This window comes from Eptesicus fuscus, chromosome 1 (genome assembly GCF_027574615.1).
Source record: "Eptesicus fuscus isolate TK198812 chromosome 1, DD_ASM_mEF_20220401, whole genome shotgun sequence".
In the NCBI taxonomy this organism is placed as follows: domain Eukaryota; kingdom Metazoa; phylum Chordata; class Mammalia; order Chiroptera; family Vespertilionidae; genus Eptesicus; species Eptesicus fuscus.
This window is the reverse complement of record NC_072473.1, coordinates 24,312,759-24,324,487: the sequence shown is the minus strand read 5'-3', so window position 1 is coordinate 24,324,487 and position 11,729 is coordinate 24,312,759. Positions and strand designations below refer to the sequence as shown.

General features: G+C 37.4%; 1 protein-coding gene and 1 pseudogene across 1 annotated transcript; one reads left to right on the top strand and one right to left on the bottom strand.

Annotated features, from left to right (window-relative positions):
* Positions 1–4,390: 4,390 nt before the first annotated feature.
* On the bottom strand, positions 4,391–5,261 carry LOC103297871 (dual specificity protein phosphatase 18-like). The gene has a single exon (XM_008154607.3). The coding sequence runs from the start codon at positions 5,171–5,173 to the stop codon at positions 4,562–4,564; it is 612 nt and encodes a 203-aa protein (XP_008152829.3). The 5' UTR covers positions 5,174–5,261; the 3' UTR covers positions 4,391–4,561.
* An 838-nt stretch (positions 5,262–6,099) lies between these two features.
* LOC103297855 (gem-associated protein 2-like) lies at positions 6,100–6,877 on the top strand (annotated as a pseudogene).
* The last annotated feature ends 4,852 nt before the right edge of the window (positions 6,878–11,729 follow it).

Genomic DNA, 11,729 nt, shown 5'->3' with positions numbered 1-11,729 from the left:
TCTGGATGGTGTCTGCTGTGTTTTCCAGTTGTAGTTTCAAAATTGTTGTGGTAGGCAACAATCAGGCGTCTGCCCTATGTGCCATCTTGGTTTTCCAGAAGATTCTTAAGTAACCTTATATGTGGTTTTGAATACTGTGTCGTCCATTAGTTTACTTTCCTTCATCCCTTCTATTCGTGACCTGCTTTGGTGTCTTCACCTTTGGCTGCCTCCCTATAGCTCAGCTTCCCCAATCTCCCTAAGTGGTCGCTCTTGATACCCCCCTTTGTGGGCTGAGTGCAAAGTCTTGGTGTTGTTAAGCCTTGATTGCTGTTGGTACACTGGGAGGATTTGACCTCCAGTCCAATTGCCTGTGAGGATCAGCTGTGTCTATGCTGGGAGACAGCCTTATTCAACTAGACTTGCAAAATTGTAAAAGCCTCTGTGCTCAGCTTGGATGGGGCAGAGTTTCAGGGTGGAGCCTACAGCCTTGGCTTCCCGTCAGTCCCACCCTATGAGGTTCCTGTGTCTGTGTCCCTCTGTACTCCCTGCAAACACCTCTGAGAGAAAAGCACCCTGGAGTTTCGCCCGCTGCCAAACAGTCTAGTCTCTCCCCCAATGAATCTGGATTCCCAGATTCTCACCCGGAACTGGGTTTCAGTGTAGTTGGAACTGGGGCTCAGCGCAGTCTGGCGCTTTTGTCTCCTTCCCACCAGGACAATTCAGCGGCACAGTCAACAGACCATCCTCTGCACGCATTCCCGTGCGCGCCTCCGGTGCTCTGCCTTTCACCGCTTCTCTGCATTTCCGCCTTACAGCCCAGATTCCCCCAGTATGAGCCTGGCTTCCCAGGGTCTTGTCCGGAACTGGGGTTCAGTGCAGTCGGAAGTGGGGTTCAGCACAGTCCGGAGCTTTTACCTCCTTCCCGCCAGGGCAATTCAGCGGCACAGGCAACAGTCCCTCCTCTGCGCGTATTCATGTGTGCGCCTCCGGAACTCTGCCTTTTGCTGCTCTTCTGTGTTTCCGCCCCACAGCCCAGATTCCCCCATCATGAGCCTGGCTTCCCAGGGTTTCACCCAGAACTGGGGTTCAGTGCAGTCGGAGCTGGGGTTCAGCGCAATCTGGAGCTTTTATCTCCTTCCCGCTAGAGAACGCTGGCCAGGCCGTCAGCCGCCCCTTCCTCTCTGGCTCCGTCCTCCCCGCATGCGTGTCTCCACCCGTGTCTCCATACCTTAGGCTTTTAAGGCTCCTCTGATTTTCCTTGTGGTTTTCTCTTTCCTTCTAGTTGTGGGCATTTCAGTCAGCCAGCTTTCCTGTGGTTCTGGATGATGTCCGTTTTGACTTTTAGTTGTATTTTTGAAATTGTTGTGCCAGGCTGTAGGTTAGGTGTTTAACCTATGCTGCCATCTTGGTTTCCCCTGTTTTAATTTTTTAGTACTCAAGATAGTCTGTGTTCTTTCCTCAAAGAAACTGAGTCAAATAGTGGCAATTGACTTTCCCAAGGGCATACTGTTTATTCGTGGTGAATCATGACTATCAACCCAGACAGTGTTCAGAGTCTACACAGTTAATCATTGTAAAATGCTGTACCCATTTATCTTGCTATTGGATATACTGCACAGATAAAACTATGGTGATTATATAATTTCCTATAAAATATTTCTAGTTAATACTTCAAGTTTCTTTTTATTTCTTTGATATAATACCTCACAAAAATATTACAGTATGTCTAGAATCTGAACCTATGGTAATAAATACATGGTTTAAATTGGTCTAAATGGCTAAAAAAATGTACAAACTAGCATTCTGTGTTTGTTTTTTAACTTTATGAGTAGGTCTTTTAAAATAATGTTCTCCATGGATTATTTTAACAGGACTCAATTGGAGAGGTTCAGTAGAATTATCTATCCATCCTGGATGACAATTTGTGGTGGGGGTGGATGGTAGAGAGGATTAGGAAAAGCAGGGCAAACTATACCAAACCCATGGGCGAGTTTGTCATAACTTAGGGACCTAATTGCTTTTTGTTACATTTGTACCAAACATCATAAATGAGGGTGTTAATAGATAATTTAAGAAACCAGGCTCATGTTTCCTAAATGATGAATCCATCAATTCTATGAGTGAGGCTGCATCAAAAACAGGTTTAAGAGGCCTCAGATGAGAAACAAAACTGCATTTTGTGTCAAGTCTTTGGTTTGTAAGTTTATGAATCAAAAATGAACAATTTTCAAGGGAATTTCACTAATATGAGAACACCCCATTGGGATAACAGTAGTTAATACTATAACAACTATAAGATCTAAATATAATAGTGTCTTAGATGTATGACTTGCTTTAACAAAACTTAAAATTTGAAGAGAAATGTTGAGAAAAATATTCATGTATGTGTTCTGAAGCTACTGTGAATATTTTGTAAAGAGTAAATATAGCTAGATAAATCTTTTAAAAAAAGTTTTACACGTAATATTGTTTTTCTAGTTTTCAGGGATATTTTTCTCTCTCCAAGGAGCAACAAAATGATTCATCTTTTGGCAGGAGTGAATGCAGTTTTTTGTTTTTTTTTTTGTAACCAATATAACAGTCCCAATTTTTAAAAACAAAAGTTTTAAAGAAATATATATTAAAGTCCTTTATCTGTCATTTAATTTGGTTATTTGGGGGAGTTGTTTGGTTTTCTTTTGCTCTTTGTCAGATAGATGGTTTGAAAATAATTTCTCCCATTCTGTAGGTTGCTTTTTAATTCTGTTGATTATTTCCATTGCTGTGCAGAAGCTTTTTTAGTTTGATGTAATCCCACTTGTCCTCTTATTTATTTTATTTTATTTTATTTTATTTTATTTATTTTATTTTATTTTATTTTGCTTTTGTTACCTTTCCTTTTATTGCTATATCTAAAAATCATTGCTAAGGAAAATGTTAAAAAGCTTTTCCTTATTTTTTCTTCCAGGAGTTTATAGTTTCAGGTCTTTCATTTAACTCTTTCATCCATATTGAATTAATTTTTGTGTATGATGTAAGATATGGATCCAATTTCATTATTTTGTATGTGGATATCCAGTTTCTCCAGGCCCATTACTTGAAAAAACTATTTATTCCCCATTGTTTATTCTTGGCACTTTTGTTGAAGGTCAGTTGACCATAAATGCATGGGTTTATTTCTGGGCTCTGTAGACTGCTTTATTGGTTTATGTGTCTGTCCTAATTCCAGTACCATACTGTTTTGATTACTACAGCTTTGTAATATATGACTTTGCTTGGGGCAATGGGCACACAGTGCCGTGTGCAGATGATATTTTATTGAGTTGTGCACTTGAAATCTGTGTACAACCAGTTTTGCAAACCAGTGTTATCCCAATAAATTAAATAAAAATAATAATAAAATTAAAATAATTCAAAATGAAAAAAATCGAGAAGTTACATGATTTTATTCTTCTTTCTCAATATTGGTTTGGCTGTTTATGGTGTTTTGTGGTTTCATATAAATTTTAGGATGTTTTTGTAGTTTTGTGAAAATGCCACTGGGTTTTTTGATGGAGATAGCATTGAATCCCAGTACTACAGATGGTGAACAAATGACCAACAGGTATATGAAAAGATGCTTAACATCACTAATCATCAGGGAAATGTGGACCCCAATCACAATGAGGTATCACTTTACAACTGTTAGAATGGCTATTGTTTTTTTAAAGATAAGAAGTGCTGATGTGGATGTGGACAAATTGGAACTTTTTGCACTGTTGGTGGGAATATAAAATAGTACAGATACTATAGTAAACAACATGGAAGTATCTCAAAATAATGAAAAAATAAAACTACCACATGATGCACCAATACCACTTTTGGGTATCTATCCTAAAGAATTTAAATCAGGACCTCAAAGCAATATCTGTACTCCCATGTTCATTTAAGCATTATTTATAATAGCCAAGACATGAAAATATCCTAAATGCCCATCATGAGATCAATAGATAAAGAAAATGTGATTTGAAAAAAATAAAATAAAAAATGTGGTAGATAATATATTTTTCAACCATAAAAAATAATAAAATCCTGTCATTTGTGACAGATGGATGAATCTGGCAGACATTATGCTAAGTGAAATAAACAAGTCATAGAAGATGAATACTGAATGATTGTGTTTCTATACATAATCTAAAATAGTGAACATCATAGAAATGGAGAGTAAAATGTGATTGCCAGGGGGTGGGGTAAGGGAAAGAAGAATGTTGCTGTTCACTGTGTATAAAGTTTCAGGTTTATGTTCTAGAGATCTCTACAGCATAGTGCCTATAGCTAACAGCTAGTACTATATACTAAAAAAGATATTGAAAGATTTCATGTTAAGTGGTCTTACCATAAAAAGAAAAAGCAAAACAGGCAGGACGAAACTTTTTTTCATTGACTGGATTTTATTCTTTAAAGACAAGGGTCATAAAGCCAAAAACTTCAGCAGCCCCCACCCCCTTTTTGCTTGCCCTTCTAAAAGTCATTGGGTTGTCAGTACAGACCAAAGTTCAGCAGTCATGGTTCCATGATGGTGTGGGATCCACAGCAGGTGTCAGGGGCTGGGCAGGATGGCTCATTTGGACATCATCAGCTGAAACTCCTTCTGGTATACATCTGGGATCTTCCCCATGGGGGAGTCAATCATCTGAACGGTGTTTTTGGCGAAGAGTTTGAATTCATAATGAATAAGCTGCTCCCAAAAGCCAATGTTCGGGCGTATGATGGGACGGCAGGCCTTGGTCCAAGTGTGAGCTTCTAGAAGCGACAAAGAATGGTATTTCATCAGGAAGGCCATGCACACCGTGGCGGAGCGGCTGATGCCCGCGCGGCAGTGCACCAGTGTGCGGCCTTGGCGAAGCTCTACCCTGTGGATGTAATCTGCGATAGTATCGAAGAAATCGCCTATGCGCGCTCTGGGGGAGTCGCTCACAGGTACCTTCAGGTATTGAATGCCCTCAATAAATGTGTTGATTTCCACTGAGATATTGACGATTGTAGTGATATGATTAGTGGATAGAAGATGCCTGTTGTTAGCGGCCACGGCATTACCTATGTAGAGACTGCTGGTTAGCTGGGAGAGCCCATGGGTCCTCAAGGGCTGTGGGAGGGCTTCAACTGGCAAGGGACATCGTGGTGGTGGTGGTGGTGGTGGTGGTGGTGGTAGTGGTGGTGGTGGTGTTGTCATCGAGGCGGCAGGCAGGGTGTCTCTGGGCCGGTTTCGGGGCACCACTCACACTGCAGTGCTAGGAAGCCTCTGGCGGGGGTCTGATAGACAGTGGACAAGTTACTGGTTATTACCTCTCCTGCCCCCAAGCGTCACAATTCCCTCCCTGCCTACGCCACTGGTTTCCATGGCAATGGCCTCCCAGCCAAGTCTTCAGATAAACCACTCCCTGCCCCAGAGCATCACAATCCCCTACCACCAGCCCAGTGGTTTCCATGGCAACGCAGTTTGCCACAGGGAGGACTTGGCCTCCCAGCCAGGTCTTCAGAGAAACCCCAGTTCTATTATTTTTTTTTCCCTTTACTTTTCCAGATCTATTCTCTTTTTTTAAATTTAAATTTAAATTATTTATTGTTTAAAGTAATAGCTAAGATTTGGAAATAGCCAAAGTGACCATCAGTAGACGAATGGATAAAGAAGCTGTGGTACATTTACTAGTACATCATGAAATACTATGCTGCAGAATTAAAGAATGATCTCTTACCCATTGAAACAGTATGGAGGGATCTGGAGAGCATTATGCTAAGCAAAATAAGCCAGTCAGAGAAACATAAATATCACATGATGTCACTCATTTGTGGAATATAATGAACAACAAAAACTGATGAACAAAAATAGGTCCAGAGACAGAGAAGCATGGGACAGACTGTCAAACTTCAGAGGGAAGGCAGAGGAAGAGGGCTTGGTAAGAGATCAACCAAAGGACATGCATATGAGCATAACCAATGGACACAGACACTAGGGGGGTGAGGGCATGTGCTGGGAGTGGTGGCCGGGGAGAGATCAATGAGGGGAAAAAGGAGACATGTGTAATACTTTAAACAGGATGAAACTTTTAAAGGTAATGGATAGGTTACCTAGATGTGGGACTGGCTACATTGTAAACCATGGCATGAGCACCAGCAGAATCTGCAGTTGATGCCTTGGCTGTTGCCAGTGGAGCCCTGTGACTTGAAAGAAGGTTTTAATCCCTCTATGTCCCCAAGGATGCCTCAGGAATATTTGAGGTGGATCCACATCAAAGCCACTCAATGTCCAGATGTTGTGGTAGCTCAAAATGACCCAAAGAAAGTTGAGAGAAAAACAAAGGCAACCTGCTCCTGAAGGCTATCAGGCCACACTTCAATGGCAACAGCAACAAGTGACACAATTTTCAACTGTTCAACAGAGTGTGAACAGACATATAAGTCACTGGAAATCACAACAGTTGGATAGTAATGTGACTGTGCCAAAATGTGAACATGAATAAAGCTAGAAAACTTTTTATCTGGGTGAAAGGTTATATTCTGGAGGGGCTTTTGGACCAGTTTAAAATATCCAAGTCCTAGAATAGATCTTCATAAATTGGTTTTCCTCCCTTGCTTAGTATTATTAGCAGAATGAATCAGGCAACAGTAACCAGTGCATTGGGGTATCTGAGTAATTGGTTTGGAGGAAGAGAGTTTACTCCAGAATTGGGAAGATGTTTATGATTTATTGACTTGTCTTGAAAAACCTTTATTACCTGAGGCTCATTCACTGATTTGGCAGCTTGCAAGAAGATACTCTAAAGTGAGGCTCTTAGTGAACAGCAAAGATGATGAGAGGGTTCCTGCTTTGAATTTATTAATCTGTTTGGTTGGCAGGCATTTTGACCAATGTAATTTAGCTGATGAGCCATCTTGATATAGCTTATCTTTCGGGAATAGAAGATACTTGTGATGAAGACAGCATGTCTGAGGAAGTACAATGCCAATTAAACTGCAGATTGCATCACATTTTCAACATTATGTAAGGGGTCTTCATCTTAATTTGTGCAACTGAAGTTGATATACAGAATGTTCAGTGTATAGATTTGAACATATGTAGTATCTTTGGGTAATCTCACTAATTTCTAATGAACAGTTTTCTAGTACCATGTGCAAAACGTTATGATGAAAGTTTACAAATATCCTTGGTGGGGCTTCATTGTTTATTTACAAATATATACATAAAACTTTATTGAAAGTGTATTTTGGTTACTAAAATCTTGTTTGACTCTTGAACAAATCAAAAGACAATAGAGAGAGGATCTTAAAATTTAAAAATAAATTAGATTAAGTGTTCTTAGCAACAAAGTAATCAAGCATTTTCCATTTAAGTTCAATAATTTTATTTAAATGCTTTATTGCACAAAACTTTTGTTAACCAATTATTTTAAGTACCCTAATAGGTTGGCTGATTTGATTTTTTCTGTCAAATCTTCTGTTTATATATAATTGATATATCAGGTAGAAATGTTTTCTACTTTAAGTAGCAGGAGATCCTAGTAGCAACGGTTTTCCAAATAGGGGTTTATTTTTCTCACATAACAAGAACTGTAGAGGATCTGGCTACTGGCACATTGGTTCAATGACTGCATGATACCAAGGTCTCTTATTCTTTTGGCCTTTCCCTCATGGTAGCAAGATGACCACTGCAGTTAAAGGCTATGTGTCTATTTTCAAAACTCGAAAAAGGGAGAAGGAGGCAGAGCCTTTAACATCTGATTCTTTCTCATATAAGTAACACCTTCTCCAGAAAGCCACAGCAGATTTGTGTTCATTTGTTGGCCACAAGTGTATAAGATGATCACCTATAGTTCCAAGAAAGATCAAGAAATGAAATTGTAAGTCTTCCCAGGTTTCTAATAGAGGTGGAAAAGGAAAAAGGGGGATTGGGAATAAATGTGGATCAGGGAACCAATAATTTTGCCACTAGTTACAAATAAAGCAGACACAAATTTAAAAAGTAAAGGTGATGGGTATGTTTATTAATTTGATTGTGGTGATGTTTTCATGTATGTATATGTATCTTCAAGCTCACCAAATTATATGCATTAGTTATGTCCAGGTTTTTTTTGTATATCAATTATATCTCAATAAAGCTGTCAAAAATAAAAGAAATAATTGCTTAAATTGTATTTTTATCAAGTAATAATGTATATTTCACTCTAAAATGATGTATATAGAAGAAAATATGTTTTGGGGGTTGTATATTTGTGATTTTTAATTTCTTATTTTCCTTTTCATATAATGAAAGTACACTATTTTAAAAATGAAATACTAAGAATTTTTGTAATGGTAAATTATTAATTACATCTGTAGATTTAATCATATTGACTTAATTAGGCAAATTAAATCAACATTTTGTTACAGCAGTATCTCAGAATGAGTCCACATGTTCCACTAAGTTTTTGAATATGTTTTTTGATGAATACAAACTGCTTAAACTGTGAAAAATTTTAAATATTCACATAATTGAATTACTAGCTTCAGAGTTAAAACATTATTGCTTTGTAGATAATTACTTTTAATAACTTGCTATAAAGACTGAATTTTTCAACAGTCTTGTGCTCTTCTCGTGTGTATTAATTATATAACAGGGGCCTATCTGGGAAAAGAAAAAAGCACATACTATACTAAACAATTTCTAAGTAAATTTTTATCTGTCTTAATTAGCAACCAGACTGCAAGTTAGTTTTTAAGTTCTATATTGGCTGTAGGATTTTGAAGTCATGAGTCTGCCAAACATTATCAAAATCATCAAAAACAGTAGGTTGCCAATTTGTTAAAGATCATGAGAATTTGTTAGAATTGAATTGGATTTAGAGAATTTATATATCAGGAACTACAGTTTCCCACTAATACCATAAAAACTGAGAATAATAAGGTTGGTGAGGTTTCTGCCACCAGGTGCCTCTGTAAATATATATTTCAGAGTGGAATGGAGAGATAGAAACAGCAATGATGAGAGATAATCATTGATTGGCTGCCTCCTGTACGCCCCACACTGAGGATTGAGCCTGCAATGCGGGCATGTGCCCTGACTGGGAATCAAACCATGACCTCCTGGTTCATAGGTTGAAGCTCAACCACTGAGCCAGCCAACCAGGTGCCTCTTAATGTCTTTCCCAGTTATGATGGTTGTAGGATTGAGTTATAGGCTGTATCCTTAATTTTGGGTAATTCATTTAGTTATGTAAAGGTAAATATTTTAACAATTTTTTTCTTAACTTATGAGCAGTACATTAGAGTGAATTTCAGGACTACTTTATCTGGTAAAGCATTCCTTTCAAGATAACTCACTTCTTCTATAATATTGGAATACATTATAAATGTCTTAGATAGAAATGGAATGCTTAACTATAAATTTCCCCTTTTCTGTTAAAAGTTTACTTGGGAGATAAAGAACAGAATTAGTCTAGTACTGCTCATAGATTCAATGTGGCTCTTGAATATGGTTTTAGTGTGAATGGATAAAAGGAGAAACCATGTTAGCTGAGTCCCCAGATATCCCACTCCCATCCACACCAAGGCGAAAATGTCCTACAAAGGACAAATTCTCCCACTTACCCCACTCCCCATTCTGAAAAAAAAAAAAGCATCAATGTTGATAAGTGGTGGACTGGAACTATTTGAGCCCAGAATATACCTCCAGAGGTATTGCATCTTCAGATATATTTTCAGACCTACTCCAGAAACTCACCAGGAGGCACATAAACTTGGGAATAGCTTTAGTCCTCATTACTGAATGTAAGTTATAAACCAAGGTTTAGAAACAACAGGCAGTATTATTGAAGATAGCACTTCTGACAGGTATGAGGTGATATCTCATTATGGATTTACTAGTAATTTGTATTTCTCTTACAATCACTGACATAGACCGCTTTTTCATATGTCTATTGGCCATTATCTGTATCATCTCTTTGGAAAAGTATCTGTTCAGGTCATTTGCCCATTTTTAATTGGATTTTTTATTTCTTTTGTGTTGGGTGGTATAAGTTCTTTGTAAATTTTGGATATTAACCTCTTATCAGATGTATCATTGGCAAATACAATCTCCCATTCAGCAGATTATCTTTTAATTTTGTTGATGATTTCCTTTGCTGTGCAAAAACATTTCAGTATGATGTACACCCATTTGTTTATTTTTTCTTTTGTTTCCTTTGCCCAAGGCAATATATCATAAAAAATATTACTCCAAGAAAAGTCCAAAATTTTACTGCCTATATTTTATTCTAGGATTTTTATTATTTTGAATCTAATATTGAAGTCTTCCATAAATTTTGTGTTTATTCTTGTATATGGTGAGAAGAGGTGGTTTAGTTTCATTTTTTGCACCTATCTGTCCAATTTTTACAACAGTATTTATTGAATAGAGTATCTTTACCCCATTGTATGTTCTTGTCTCCTTTGTCAAATAATAAATTACCATAGAGGTGTGGGTTTCTGTTCTGTTCCATTGATCTATATGTCTATTTTTATTCCAGTAGCAAACTTTTGATTACTATGGCCTTGTAGTATAGTTTGATATCAGGTAGCATGACACCTCCAACTTAATTGTTCTCTCAAATGTGCTGAAGCTATTTGGGGTCTTTTGTGGTTTCATATACATTTTTGGAATATTTTTTCTAGATCTATAAAATGTACCATTGGTATTTTGATAGGGATTGCATTGAACCTATAGATTGCTTTGGGTAGTATGGACATTTTAATAATGTTAATTCTTCTTATCCATGAACATGTATGTGCTTACAATAATTTGTATCTTCCTCACTTTCTTTCTTCAGTATCTTATAATATTTTGAGTACAGGTCTTTTAAGTCCTTGGTAAATTTATTCCTAGGTACATTATTTTTGTGTTGCAATTGTAAATAGGATTGTTCTTTTAGTTTCACTTTCTGATAATTCATTACTTTTGTATAAAACTGCCAACAATTTCTGGATATTAATTTTGTACCCTGTTACTTTACTGTATTAATTTATCAGTTATAGTATATTTTTGGTGTAATCTTTAGCGTTCTCTACATATAGTATCATGTTATCCACAAATAATGACAGTTTTACTTTATCCTTTCTAATGTGGGTACCTTTTTATTATATCTTCCTCTCTGAATGCTGTGGCTAGAATTTCCTGTACTATTTTCAATAAGAATGATGAAAACAGACATCCCTGTCTTATTCTTGACCTTAAGGGAAATACTTTTACTTTTTGCCTGTGTGTTTGTCATATATGGTCTTTATTGTGTTGAGGTATGTTCCCTTTATTCCCACTTTGCTGAGAGTTTTTATCATAAATGGATGCTAGATTTTATCAGATGCTTTTTCTGCATCTATTGATATGATCATGTTGTTTTATCCTTCATTTTGTTTATGTGATATATCACTTTATTGATTTGCAAATATTGTACCAACCTTGCATACCTGTTGGTGAAGATGTAGAGAAAAGGGAACCCTCCTGGACTGTTGGTGGGAATGCAGATTGGTGCAGCAACTATGGAAGATAGTATGAAGTTTCCTCAAAAAATTAATTATGAAACTGCCTTATGACCCAAAAATTCCACTTCTGGAAATATATCCAATGAGACCCAAAACACTAATTTAAAATAAATATACCTTTATGTTCATTGCAGCATTATTAACAACTAGAGGCCCGGTGCACAAAATTCATACACGGGGGTGTGTCCCTTGGCCCAGTCTGCACCCTCTCCAATCTGGGACCCCTCGAGGGTTGTCCG

What these genes read in the sequence shown, in the direction of transcription:
- LOC103297871 (XM_008154607.3), bottom strand. Translation starts at nt 5,173, where the DNA reads ATGACAACACCACCACCACCACTACCACCACCACCACCACCACCACCA.